The sequence below is a fragment of the Diabrotica virgifera genome, chromosome 5, assembly GCF_917563875.1.
Source record: "Diabrotica virgifera virgifera chromosome 5, PGI_DIABVI_V3a".
Classification (NCBI taxonomy): domain Eukaryota; kingdom Metazoa; phylum Arthropoda; class Insecta; order Coleoptera; family Chrysomelidae; genus Diabrotica; species Diabrotica virgifera.
The window spans coordinates 253405123-253420317 of NC_065447.1; the positions used below are offsets into that span (position 1 = coordinate 253405123).

Sequence of the window (15195 nt, forward strand, 5' to 3'; positions counted from 1 at the left end):
CTCTCCCTTTCTCGTGTACCATATCTCTCTCTCTCTCTCTCTCTCTCTCTCTCTCTCTCTCTCTCTCTCTCTCTCTCTCTCTCTCTCTCTCTCTCTCTCTCTCTCTCTCTCTCTCTCTCTCCATGGCACTACAGCCCACATCGAGCCTTGACCTCCTCCAAACTATGCCTCCAATATTGCCGACCCCGCTCCGTCTTCTCCACCTTTCCGATAGCCTTCATTTTGGTCTTGCCCCTGCATTATACCATCTAGGGCTCTTTTGGGAAATTTTTTTGCATTATAACTACATGATCAGCCCATCGAAGTCTGTGAAGTTTAACGAATTCTGAAATCGGTGTCTATTTGAACAGTTGGTAGAGTTGGTAGATTTCCTGGATCTCCAAACGCTGTTTTCGTTGATACGTCCAATTATCTTCCTAAGGATTTTTCTTTGAAAGAATATTACACCTTTCTTTTTGTATTTTCTGTCATCACCCATGTTTCGCATCCATAGCATGCTATTAGTGGGATAATAGTTTTGTAGACCCTGATTTTCGATCTCCAGTGTGTTTTTTTTTTAGCAAAACACATGTGCGAGTGACAAATAAAACCGTGCTTAATGCAATTCCCTGATATGTTAAATTTTTCACAATTTCAATATCTTCATCCAATTCAAGTGTGCATCTCTTTCCCCCAGCTCTTGCCTGTGCTACCTTTTTGTCTTTTGAATATTTATTTTAAGTCCGGTTTCCTTTGCTCCCGTTTTTAATTGTGAATACATTTCTGCTGCCTTTTCCATTCTGTGAGACATAATACAGATGTCATCGGCATACGCGGCAATTTGTTAGGAGATTAAATCATCCTATATTCAACTGTCTTATCACCCTAATTTTATTCTCGTCAGTGTATATAGGTAGTGTGTAAAAGTTATGTAAATATTATATAAATACTATTTTATTATTCCAGAAACGAATAAACCACAGAACGAGATCTTCAAGAACGTCCAAAGTCTATAATTATTTAAGAAATCGAAAAATCAAAGCATTCTATACGATCATCGATAATATGTCATTCGAAATCGGGTCCAAAGCTCTTCTCCAAACAACTGGTATCGGCAAACTTAGCCCAAACGTCTTGATGATGGGATACAAAAACGACTGGCAGATTTGCAACAAAGAAGAACTCCTTGCCTACTTTAACGTTTTACAGTAAGATAATGTACTGTATTATTTCTTTAGTTATTTATTAATAATTCAGACCTATTTTATTTAGTGTTTAGTTATGTACAGTCTCCTAACACTTATCTATAAGTATTAATTTATTTACACCAACACTGAAACGCAACTAATTATTTTATAATACATTTATTTATTATTTGACGATGCAATATTTCGGACTGATCTGAAAATCCAAATTTTTCCCTATACCTCTATTGTGTACAGAACAATTAACAACATTAATTAACAATATTATAAAACATAATAAAATACCGGAAGAATTAAGATCGAGCGAAATAATTCTACTATTCAAAAAAAGGAGATAAAAAGCAGTCATACAACTACAGAGGTAACAACTTGTTAAAAATACTACCCTAAAATTTATAACTAAAATTCTACAAGAAATGATGAATCATAGAATAAGTTTAGCAGATGAACAACAGGGTTTTTGTTATGAAAGATGAAAGATTGAGCGAAATAATTCTACTATTCAAAAAAAGGAGATAAAAAGCAGTCATACAACTACAGAGGTAACAACTTGTTAAAAATACTACCCTAAAATTTATAACTAAAATTCTACAAGAAATGATGAATCATAGAATAAGTTTAGCAGATGAACAACAGGGTTTTTGTTATGAAACATGAAAGATTGAGCGAAATAATTCTACTATTCAAAAAAAGGAGATAAAAAGCAGTCATACAACTACAGAGGTAACAACTTGTTAAAAATACTACCCTAAAATTTATAACTAAAATTCTACAAGAAATGATGAATCATAGAATAAGTTTAGCAGATGAACAACAGGGTTTTTGTTATGAAAGATGAAAGATTGAGCGAAATAATTCTACTATTCAAAAAAAGGAGATAAAAAGCAGTCATACAACTACAGAGGTAACAACTTGTTAAAAATACTACCCTAAAATTTATAACTAAAATTCTACAAGAAATGATGAATCATAGAATAAGTTTAGCAGATGAACAACAGGGTTTTTGTTATGAAAGATGAAAGATTGAGCGAAATAATTCTACTATTCAAAAAAAGGAGATAAAAAGCAGTCATACAACTACAGAGGTAACAACTTGTTAAAAATACTACCCTAAAATTTATAACTAAAATTCTACAAGAAATGATGAATCATAGAATAAGTTTAGCAGATGAACAACAGGGTTTTTGTTATGAAACATGAAAGATTGAGCGAAATAATTCTACTATTCAAAAAAAGGAGATAAAAAGCAGTCATACAACTACAGAGGTAACAACTTGTTAAAAATACTACCCTAAAATTTATAACTAAAATTCTACAAGAAATGATGAATCATAGAATAAGTTTAGCAGATGAACAACAGGGTTTTTGTTATGAAACATGAAAGATTGAGCGAAATAATTCTACTATTCAAAAAAAGGAGATAAAAAGCAGTCATACAACTACAGAGGTAACAACTTGTTAAAAATACTACCCTAAAATTTATAACTAAAATTCTACAAGAAATGATGAATCATAGAATAAGTTTAGCAGATGAACAACAGGGTTTTTGTTATGAAAGATGAAAGATTGAGCGAAATAATTCTACTATTCAAAAAAAGGAGATAAAAAGCAGTCATACAACTACAGAGGTAACAACTTGTTAAAAATACTACCCTAAAATTTATAACTAAAATTCTACAAGAAATGATGAATCATAGAATAAGTTTAGCAGATGAACAACAGGGTTTTTGTTATGAAAGATGAAAGATTGAGCGAAATAATTCTACTATTCAAAAAAAGGAGATAAAAAGCAGTCATACAACTACAGAGGTAACAACTTGTTAAAAATACTACCCTAAAATTTATAACTAAAATTCTACAAGAAATGATGAATCATAGAATAAGTTTAGCAGATGAACAACAGGGTTTTTGTTATGAAAGATGAAAGATTGAGCGAAATAATTCTACTATTCAAAAAAAGGAGATAAAAAGCAGTCATACAACTACAGAGGTAACAACTTGTTAAAAATACTACCCTAAAATTTATAACTAAAATTCTACAAGAAATGATGAATCATAGAATAAGTTTAGCAGATGAACAACAGGGTTTTTGTTATGAAACATGAAAGATTGAGCGAAATAATTCTACTATTCAAAAAAAGGAGATAAAAAGCAGTCATACAACTACAGAGGTAACAACTTGTTAAAAATACTACCCTAAAATTTATAACTAAAATTCTACAAGAAATGATGAATCATAGAATAAGTTTAGCAGATGAACAACAGGGTTTTTGTTATGAAAGATGAAAGATTGAGCGAAATAATTCTACTATTCAAAAAAAGGAGATAAAAAGCAGTCATACAACTACAGAGGTAACAACTTGTTAAAAATACTACCCTAAAATTTATAACTAAAATTCTACAAGAAATGATGAATCATAGAATAAGTTTAGCAGATGAACAACAGGGTTTTTGTTATGAAACATGAAAGATTGAGCGAAATAATTCTACTATTCAAAAAAAGGAGATAAAAAGCAGTCATACAACTACAGAGGTAACAACTTGTTAAAAATACTACCCTAAAATTTATAACTAAAATTCTACAAGAAATGATGAATCATAGAATAAGTTTAGCAGATGAACAACAGGGTTTTTGTTATGAAACATGAAAGATTGAGCGAAATAATTCTACTATTCAAAAAAAGGAGATAAAAAGCAGTCATACAACTACAGAGGTAACAACTTGTTAAAAATACTACCCTAAAATTTATAACTAAAATTCTACAAGAAATGATGAATCATAGAATAAGTTTAGCAGATGAACAACAGGGTTTTTGTTATGAAACATGAAAGATTGAGCGAAATAATTCTACTATTCAAAAAAAGGAGATAAAAAGCAGTCATACAACTACAGAGGTAACAACTTGTTAAAAATACTACCCTAAAATTTATAACTAAAATTCTACAAGAAATGATGAATCATAGAATAAGTTTAGCAGATGAACAACAGGGTTTTTGTTATGAAAGATAGGGTACAGGTGCAATATTCGTCATAAAGCAAATTAGTGTGAAATTGCTAGAGTATAATACACCAGCATTTCTATGTCTGATTGACTTAAAGAAAGCATTTGGCAGAGTAAGACTCGAAGATGTAATCCATCTTCTGTATAATAGAGAAGTTCCCCTACTAGATATCATAAAAACTATCGAAAACATCTAACAAAAGAACAAAATGGAAGTCAGAATAGATGGAAAACTTACAGAACCTATAGACATGGGCAGCGGAATAGGACAGGGAGACTCATTGAGCCATATGCTCTTCAATTTAATAATGGATGAAATCATCAAAAACGTCAACAACGGAAGAGGGTACAGATTGGGAAACAAAGAAGTAAAAATACTCTGTTACGCAGACGACACAATATTGATAGCCCAAGATGAAGATAGTCTGCAAAGATTAGTCCACAGATTTAACATAAAAGCAAAATAATTCAATATGGCAATTTTATCCCAGGAAACTAAAACAATAGTAATTAGTAAAAAACCAGTCAGATGTAAAATATAAATTGATGGCATCGGTATTGAACAAGTAATGGGAATAAAATACCTTGGAATTACATTGTCCAGAATCTGAATGGAAGTTTTTCGAGGAGGCCTATGTTCAGCAGTGGACGACTATGGGCTGATGATGACATTGTCCAGCTACGGAGACCTGGATAAAGAAGTGAGAACTCAAGTACCTACAAAAAGCCAATAGACTGGCAGGTTGCCTTAAGAGCAAACAGTAGCAATCAATAGGTAGCAACAAACGCGTTCCAAGATTGCGGCTCTAATTTTGCATATTTTGTCGAGATATTTGGCACACATATTCGTAATATAATAAAGAATGGCGGTACAGAGCCCAATTTCAAAAATATGTTATTATGTGGAAATTACTCTATAAGATTATATTAGATATAATTACTCTATATTAAGAAAGACAAAAAAATACACTTTCTTCAAATAAATTTTTTATCCAGTGCCTAGATTTTGTGTCACATTGGAAATCTAATAAAAATCGATTTTTTTATAACAAGAAATCGAACGTCACTGACTTGGCAACATTTCGCGCCTATGTGTATAAAAATTATTGTTTTTGATAGTATAAACGTCACTGTCAGTGTTGAATTACCGACGCACTGTTGCCTCACTTTTGAAAGTTCTCAGAACTTTCGCAATCTTGGACCGCGTTTGTTGCTACCTGTTGATCGCTACTGTGTGCTCTTAATAACACTGTATGGAGAAACCGACATATTAACACTGAGATAAAGTCCAGAATTTATAAAGCCAGTGTAAGATCAATAATGGCATTAGAAACAAGACTCGACACAGTCACAACATAAAGGCTATTGGAAACAGTAGGGATGAGCAACGGTGTAACCAGGATGATCCTAAGGGGGGGGGGCTACGACTACTGGATGGTCTCTGGAGGGTATGGAATAGTAATGATGTTAAGCGTATAGAGCTCAAAGTACATTCAAATGGGGGGGGGGGTTATAACCCCCAAAAACCCCCTGGTTACGCCTATGGGGATGAGAGTACTGAGAAGAATTACCTACAGGAAATACGCTAAGAGATCGAAAGAGTAATGAAGATATTAGAAAAAAATGTAACGTACAGTGTACATATAAACGAATGGACTTTAATAAAAAAAGAAATGAATATTTAGAAGAAGAACATAAGCAGAATGGGCGAGAATGGTGTGGTCAAAATATCAAGAAATAAATCCCCAACTAGTAGAAGAAGTAAGTATCGACCGACAGCGCAAAAGATAGAGTGACAAGCTTCCATAGAGGTATCAATCCGCCAAGGCACAAGCAGAATTGCTTATAAAGAGGAAGAAGGAGAAGAAGATATTGTGTACCCCCATGCCTGCGGAATCTGTAAATCCTTTGCTTAGAACAATTAGAATTGTTCCACAGACATACCTAGTGAGGTCAGAGCTTTGTAAAATCTTTACCTGGAACTCAACCGCGTAGAACTCTCGACCAACAGGTTCGGCAATGCTTTTACTTGTATGTTCTAGATTCTAGATTCTAGATTCTAGATCTAGATGATCGGGTACCATTGAACGTGGCGCTAATGTTTGAAAGGCAGGCAGCTAGCATAACAGGACTTTTTATTGTTGTCTGTTTTGTATTTATATCAATAGTAGTTTGTTTTAAGATAGAAAATAACTTTACTTCTAGTAGTACATATTTACAGAGGTTTCTGTCTATTTTTTAGCGCGGCCTTTGACCACAGACTAGCAGTAGCTATTCTCAGGTTGGGCGACGGCCTGGATTATGGAATTCTTCTAGATGACGCCGATCAGGATCGCACCAGCAACGATGCCTCATTAACACCAGCCTCAAGAAACGAACTAAGAACATCTGTTTCTAGTAACATTATGCATGCCGATTCTAATTTAAGCCTGACAACAGTGGGTCTTCCAGAAAACAACTCATATATCAGTAAGTAGATATCCCTCAAGTATGTATCCCGATATTCTGGCTACTTGGCTGCTAAACCTATTCTAGTATAATCTGATGGGGCTCTTGACTATAACCATTGACTGGGTCTTTTCGTGGGATGTTTAACTTGATACTGGAGGTCGTCTTCATTTTCTTCCATGATTACTGTATCATCCGCATACTAAAGGATACTCACAGCTTGATTTTCCACATTGTAGCCAAAGTTGGCTTCATTTACGCTTTCTATTATCTTACCTATGATCACGTTAAAGAGATTCAGACTAAGGCTAGCACCCTGCCTGATTACTACCGAGACATTTATTTTTTCGCTCAGTCCATGTTTCGTTTTTATTCTTGTTTTATGGCGACCATTTAGTTCCCTGTTTATTGCTATCAGTTATTTTTATTGACGTTTTTCTGCTTCATGAATTGGATTACGTCTTTCAGTTGGATTCTGTAAAATACTTATTTGAGATCAAAAAACATAGGAAAAGAGGTTTTTTGAACTTTCTGGATTTCTCTAGGTACTAGTTGCCGTGATATGAGGATAGCGTCGGTTGTAAATCTATTGATTCTGAACCCTTGTTGTTCTTCTAATATGCCTACACCTATAAGCATTAGTATTGTTATGCTTGTTCTTCATTCCTCTGGTATACTCCCATATTTACTATATGGTACCCTTCCATAATTAGCTTATTGATACGATCACTTCCTGATGAGATATACTATTTGAATTTTCTTATTTATTTTCTTTTTTCTTCCTCGTAGCATATTCCATACTTTCTTTTGGCCTCCATACATATCATGCTCCATTTCTACCGAGCATCTTGCCCAGTATGTTTAATTTAGTTTCTTTATATCATAGTTCACTTTGTAACTTGTTTGTAAGTTAATTTCTTATGTATTCGGGTTTTTGTTGCTTTTATATCTTATGTAGACATTTTTCCTTAGCTGTATTGTTGACTTCATAGATAATGTAAACCACGGTTTATTGTTTTTTTGGTCTGTTTGTGACTTGTGTTGATTGTGCTATGTCCTATTTCCTCTGTGGTACCTACTTACTTGTAATATTAGCTTCTAGCTTTGCCCAGCATTCTTCAACACTTTCTATTTCTATTTTGGAGTTTCAGGATATCTTCTGTTCCTTTCGTCTTTGGTGGAAGATTTTAGTTCTCTCGTTTTCCAGTGATTCCAGCGATTCCAGGGAAAGTATTTTTTCATAACTTAAATATTTACTTATATGTATATACAGGGTGTCCAGAAACTCTACCGACAAACGAAGACAGGAGATTCCTCAGATAATTTTATGACAATTTAACCCAATTCACCAAGTCCGAAAATGCTTCCTAAGGGAGCTAGAGCTCTTTGAAGATGGCGCCATGTAGTTAGTTTTTCTTAAATATCTCCAGAACGCTTCTATTTAGAAAAACGAAAATTGGTATACATATTTACTTTCCTGAAATGAATCGATTCCATCCATTGCGAATTTTTAGTACCGGTCATAGGCGTACGTTTTGTGTAGGGCAACGGTTATTTTATCGCATAACTTTTTTGTCTTCAACTTTTAAGCATTTTTGATACTGGATTATTAAATTGTGAGGTATTATAGTACTAAAAGGTACTCTTACTTTAAGTCGATAGGATACACCGTTTTCTAGAAAAATCGATTTGAAAATTTTTGGTTCCTTGAATTAAAAAAAAAAAAGATTAAAAAAAAAACTATTTAGAAAGATGAAAACGGGTACATTTATTTATATTCCAGAGATTAATCGATTTTATTAATGGCGAATTTCTAGTACCGGTCATAGGCGTCCGTTTTGGGTAGGTCAACAGTTATTTTATAGCATACCAGTATTGTCTTTAATTTTTAAGTATTTTTGACATTAGATTATTCAATTATGAGATATTCGAGTACTAAAAGTTACTCTTGCTTTAAGTTGGTAAAATACATCGGTTTTTTTTAATTTTTTTTTAACTTTTTTTTTCAAATTCCCAAAACTAAAAACTTTCAAATCGATTTTTCTAGAAAACGGTGTATCCTATCGACTTAAAGTAAGAGTACCTTTTAGTACTAGAATACCTCACAATTTAATAATCCAGTATCAAAAATGCTTAAAAGTTGAAGACAAAAAAGTTATGCGATAAAATAACCGTTGCCCTACACAAAACGTACGCCTATGACCGGTACTAAAAATTCGCAATGGATGGAATCGATTCATTTCAGGAAAGTAAATATGTATACCCATTTTCGTTTTTCTAAATAGAAGCGTTCTGGAGGTATTTAAGAAAAACTAACTACATGGCGCCATCTTCAAAGAGCTCTAGCTCCCTTAGGAAGCATTTTCGGACTTGGTGAATTGGGTTAAATTGTCATAAAATTATCTGAGGAATCTCCTGTCTTCGTTTGTCGGTAGAGTTTCTGGACACCCTGTATATGTAATTTACCATCTAGAATTGCTTAATCCGAAACACAATATTGATTTTTGTAGATCTACAGACTCCTGCAGGGTCACACAATGGCAAGCAGAGGAAGCAACGTCCAGGTCTTGACGAAATCATCATCACCCCACCTGATGAGCAAGCTAGATTAGAGGAAAAAATCGATATGTTTAGGAGAAAGCAGCCCAAAGGCTATATAGACGTTTGGTGGTTGTACGACGACGGTGGATTGACTATGCTTTTACCTTATATTATTAACACAAGAAATAGTTGGTCCAGCTGCAAGCTGCGAGTATTTGCCATGGCTAATAATAAGAATGAGTTGCTACAGGAAGAGAAAAAGTAAGTTGGTACTTCTTAAAGATATATGTTTTAGTTATTTGATTTTTTGCCTTCCTCAATAGTTGTTTTAAATTACAATAACGTCCCAATACTAGACAATGGATTTTATTTGATTGATTTACAACATTGCTCTATGACCAATACTGTCCCCTTCACTTTGCCATCCTCTTTCAGCGTTGCTAAATGTAGAGAATTTGCAATAGTATTGTTGTAAAAACAACAATTTAAATTAATTTTATTGTAAGATGAAGTAGTTTTCAATCCTAATAACAATATTAATAATATTAAAATATTACTAAAAGATTTTTAAATTGAAAACTTATTGGTCCATTTCCTTGGTAACACCAAGTTACCAAGGAAACACCTTGGTGTTACCAAGGAAATGGACCAATAAGTTTTCGATTTAAAAATCTTTTAGTAATATTTTAATATTTTTAATATTATTAATATTGCTATTAGGATTGAAAACTGCTTCATCTTTCAATTGCCAGATGACGCTAGTCATCTAGTCCATTCACGTCAGTTGCGGTGTGGGGGATGAACTCTCGGTATTGGTCACTTGGAGTATGGAGTACCAGGCCTAGGCCTCTCCGATGAGACTCCAACAAGAGTCGAAAATCGTCGATTCAGAGTGCTGGACTCCGTTCCCTGTTCTAAGTGAAAAATAAGATTGTTTTGCCTTCGCATTGCAACTGAGTAAAAATTGAATTTTTATTTTATTTTTAATTTTATTGTATTCAAAAAATAATTTTTTACCTTTTTATGATAAAGATTTTCGATTTCGAGTGTAATCGCGTTTATTTTCTACTCTCATTTTAAATACATTATCACACCCAATACATGGTGAACCATGTTTTTGAAGTCTGCTATTAATATACAAGGAAAATCTTCCTTTTTCATAGTACGTGAGAAAAGGAATTCATCAACCTTTTTCTCAACAATTAGTGGAGATTAAAGTAAAATTCTACTACGTTTCATCATCGCCGTCATCATATTAGAGTACAATTTTGATGGAGGTGATCATCCCATTTCTAGAAATAAATGAAGGCCACTATTATCATGTTTCTACTCCCATAAATTCAAATGATTTTGTTTTTACAGCATGGCCCATTTGTTATCGAAGTTTCGATTGGACTATTACAGTCTGCAAATGGTTTCAATAGGAGATAAACCCCAAGACTCCACAATAGAATTCTTCAACGAATTGTTAACGAGGTTTATTACAACAGAAGAAGTAAAAGAGAGCGGTGAGTACAAGAAGAATTTCAAATAATTTTCTTTACAAATTCAAATAATTAAATAATTAAATTAGATCTCTCCTGTATATATCACAATTATTGTGATATTACAGGAGAGATCTTTTATATTGGTTTTATTATTGATACAATTTAGATCTTTTTTATATGAATCATGACCAGTATACATATTTTGTTCTAGTACTTTTCTTTATAACATGTTTTGTTGAATGTTACAGATTGCTTGGTCAGCACGGCAGAACTTGCTGCATCACAAGACAAAACTTATAGGCAGTTAAGATTACGAGAATTACTTTTGCAACATTCCAGTGAGGCCAACTTAATTGTTATGTAAGTACATAAATAAATAATCTAATACAATTTCTTTATATAGTGACGTTCTTCCAGTAGCACCGTGTATTATGATGTCTCCTTTTTTGGCAATATGTACTGTACGGCCAGGATAGCCATAGACGTGAGCTGTGCGCAAAACAAAGAAGAAAAATTGAGTTTTTACATAACGAAAGAATTTAAAATCGTCGAAACAAAAATTATGGAAATCAAAAGAGGTGTTATAGACAGGGTTGCGTGCTGTCCCCATTGTTATTCATTCTGTACAGTGAAGCTATTTTTACAGAAGCAATATCAGAGGAAGAATAGAGTATATCAATAAGCGGAAGAATCTTGAACAACATAAGATTCGCAGACGACACCGGTATTTTTGCAGACAGTCTATAGTTCGTCCCACCTTGACTTTACACTTTTACAGTATAGGGAACATAGGCAATGCAGTCTTTATGAGAATTTTTAGCGCGGTGATGCCGATTTTATCAAAAATAATTTGTAATCGAACATTAGAACGATTAAACTAAAACTATTTTAGATTCATAATATGCGTAATAACTATAGTATATCAAATAAACTTAAACGCATACGAATACTAAAATTGTAGATTGTCTTTCTAAAACAGTTTTAATTTAATCTCTCTAATGTTCGATTATAAAGTCTTTTTGATAAAAATCTGCATCACCGCGCTAAAATCTCTCATAAGGACTGCATTGCCTATGTTCCCTAAACTGTAAAGTCAAGGTGGGACGGACTATAGAAGCACTGCAACGCTTAGTAAATAGATCACATAAGTCAGTACATATAAAATATAAAATATGGACTACAAATGAACGTTAAGAAAACCAACTTTATGATTATTTCTAAACAACATACAGTAGGAAGGCTATATATCGAGGGAAAACAAGTAGAAAGTGAATAACTACAAATATCTGGGAACCTGGGTAAATGAAAACAATAACCAAGGTAAAGAAATCAGGACACGCATTGAAATTACAAAACAAGCATTTATAAAAATTAAAAAAAAATGTTTATTAATCGAGACCTTCCTCTGGAGCTGATGAGCCTTCCCAAGTAACAATTTGTCGACGCGACAACGTTGTCTACCGCGTGACAACGTTTTCTTACAACGTTGTTATTGCCTAAAAGACGATCCTATTCTGCACTGATTTGGTGGACGATTTTTGAGTTGTCTTGACGTTGCCTAGGCAACCTCCTGTTTAAGCACCATCGTTTCGTAACCGTTGCATAAGACAACTGAAGCGACTATAAAAGCACCTGCGTGTGCAATGGTTGCTCAAGGAGTCAGACTAGTTATGTTTTTTACCTATATTTTTAACACCTGTATGGTGAATGCGAAAACCAAAAAGTAAACTGTTTTGACATCGTATTGGGTATTTAAATTTATATGATATAAATACATAAAGGACTTATTACCTGATGTGAAATTTATAAACGCATCTCAGATTACCGTCAAATATGGATATTTCACCTTTAAAAAACACACGCGCTCCTTTTTTTATGACATTTTTGACAAAAAATATGCAAATTTAAAAAATCAAATTTTAATATAAAAGTCAAAATTTATGTTAAAGATGTTCTGTATAAATTTAATGTATTGATGGTGCTTTTAAAGGTATCAGAAAATGCCTGCATTTTTTATATTCTGTGTTTTCATTTTCTTTACTCCCAAAAATCTCAAGTAAAACCAAAATGGCGCATTAAACAATATTACCCATATTACTAAAAAAATACCTTATTACCAACCTTAGACGGATAAGACAACTTAGAAGTCCAATCGCCAACCAAAACCGGCCGCGCCGACTATCAAAACCATTTTAGAACGCACCTTCTTATTGGGTGACAGAGGTCATGTGACCAGTGTCAAAAGTGTATCATTCTCATTAACAGCGTTGCCACATTTAGTAGATTTCTACTTTTTTGGTAGATTTTTGATATTTTTTAAAAAATTCTAGTAGGCAATATTTTTTAGTAGATTTTTGGTATATTTCAACAGAATTTGATCCATTTTTTTCGAATCATGAGGAAACTATAATAGTATTTTTGAAAAATTTAAACGCAGAATGAAAGCTTATTTAGAAAAACCAAAACGTTTCTTTTGAACGAGATATTTGGAATTAAAAGTCACACTAAATTTTTCCTTGTTTCACCCCTGTAACGTATTAAAATAAACATTATAGAAGTTTTCAGGGACTTTCGGTCCTCGGTAATAACGTAATCTTTCTTTGTGCGTTTAAATTTTTCAAAAATACTTATAGTTTTCTAACGATTCGCAAAAAATGAAAACATTTAAAATACATTGAACATTTTAACAGACGACATTTTGCGTCTATCCCCTTAAGTTAGCTGTTGTTTTTATTATAAAAAATCCCAAATATATCCCAAAAATCCTTAAGTATATTTTAGTTTTTGATTTAGTAGATTTTAGCTAAAAAATGGTAATTACCAGTTGGTGGTTTGGAATAATTAGGTTTCCAATTCTGTGGAATTCCTCTTGGGACATTTAGGACGGATGTGCATATCACTGTATTACTTACTGTATATTTACATGGCCTAAAAAGAATCTACTGATTTTGTGAAAACAAAACTACTGAAAGAGTTAAAACTGACCTGGCAACCCTGTCTACCAAAGCAGATACAACGATTTTATCAAATCTCAAATCTACTGATAAAACAATGGAATGGAAACCAGTTATTAAAAAAACAAATAAACAGGTTGTTAAAAATAAATCGAAAATTTCCATCAAAATAAAATATATAATAATAAGAAAAAAATAAGGTTATAAAGTAAATTCTTTTTCTCCTCTGGAAGTTGCCGCAAACGTGTCACACCTCTAGAACAACACAGGGTCGTGACGTGACAGACAACTACTCAAACTCAACTACAGAGTCGGCCAGGGCGTAAATTAGTTTAGCATTATAACATTTTTAAGTCGTTGCGATTGTTGAAAAAACTGAACTGTGATATATGTAGTTGTCACAATGGTAATAAATTAGTTGCCCGTATAACTACAGGTTGTAACATCGTAATGTCAGTCGGGGTAGGGGACGTTGGCCGAAACAACTGAAAATGCTCTCGGGCAACGTTGTAGACAGTGCATTTCTTTGTACTGACAACCAATGCGTCGAAAAATTGCTACTTGGGTTAAGATATTAGGTACGTGTTCTCGACTTTGTTGTATGGAATGGAAAGCTGGACACTAAAATTGCATAATAAAAATAAGTTAAAAGCATTTGAGATGTGGTGCTATAGGATTTTAAAAATACCATGGATCCAACGAGTAACAAATGCAGAAGTCTTAGGAAGGCTACAAAAGGATTGCGAGGTCATAAAGAAAAACAAAATAAGAAAATTGGAATATTTAGGAAACATTACCAGAGGTGCGAAATATGAGATATTAAGGCTCATAATGCAAGGTAAAATTAAGAGTAAATGATCCATAGGAAGACGAAGAACTTCCTGGCTGAGAAAATAGAGAGAATGGTATAGTTGCAGCTCAGTAGATATTTTCAGAGCAGCCGCCAATAAGGTACGGATAGCTGTGATGATAGCCAACCTCCGATAGGAGAAGGAACTACAAGAAGAAGAATAAAACGTCGCGAATCGCTTCTGTACGAAATTGAGCGCTCTATGCCGTAATTTGAAATCTGCTAGTGCGCACAGTATTTAGACGTCTATTCGTATTCTGGTTCTATTGTAGACATCATGGTTTTGTCTCTAGTTTGAATATTACCAGTTTATGAATATTGTAGTATGATTTCGGATTACAGTTTGGTCCTTAAATCTTTCATCTTGATTTTAACATATTCTTCTTCTCCTTTTGACCTTTAATTCGTCCAATTTTGAACATAGGCTTCCCCCAGTTTCCTCCATTCGCTTCTGTTTAGTTCTTTCTCTTTCCAGTGCGTTCCTCCGATCTTTTTAATGTTGTCTCCCCATCTCATCTGGGGTCGTCCTCTTGCTCTCCTTCCTATCCATGGTCTCCATTGTTGTATCGTGGTATTCCACCTATTGTCCGTTTGTCTAGCGTTATGACCTGCGAAGCTCCATTTTAGCCTAGCTATATGTTGTCCTGCGTCTTTGACTTTTGTGTTATTTCTTACCCAGTTGTTTTGCTTTTTGTCTGTTAATTTTACTCCTAACATTGCTCTCTCTAT

The 15195-nt window shown here is 33.5% G+C and overlaps 1 protein-coding gene across 2 annotated transcripts in view; it reads left to right on the forward strand.

Annotated features, from left to right (window-relative positions):
• Positions 1-15195, forward strand: part of LOC114326713 (bumetanide-sensitive sodium-(potassium)-chloride cotransporter) — a 104562-nt gene that overhangs the window by 88800 nt on the left and 567 nt on the right. For both annotated transcript variants that reach the window (XM_028275136.2, XM_028275135.2), the window contains exons 11-15: positions 946-1187; positions 6429-6655; positions 9145-9436; positions 10538-10683; positions 10911-11022. In XM_028275136.2, coding sequence (XP_028130937.1) covers positions 946-1187; positions 6429-6655; positions 9145-9436; positions 10538-10683; positions 10911-11022 — 1019 coding nt within the window. The remainder of the gene's footprint in view (positions 1-945; positions 1188-6428; positions 6656-9144; positions 9437-10537; positions 10684-10910; positions 11023-15195) is intronic.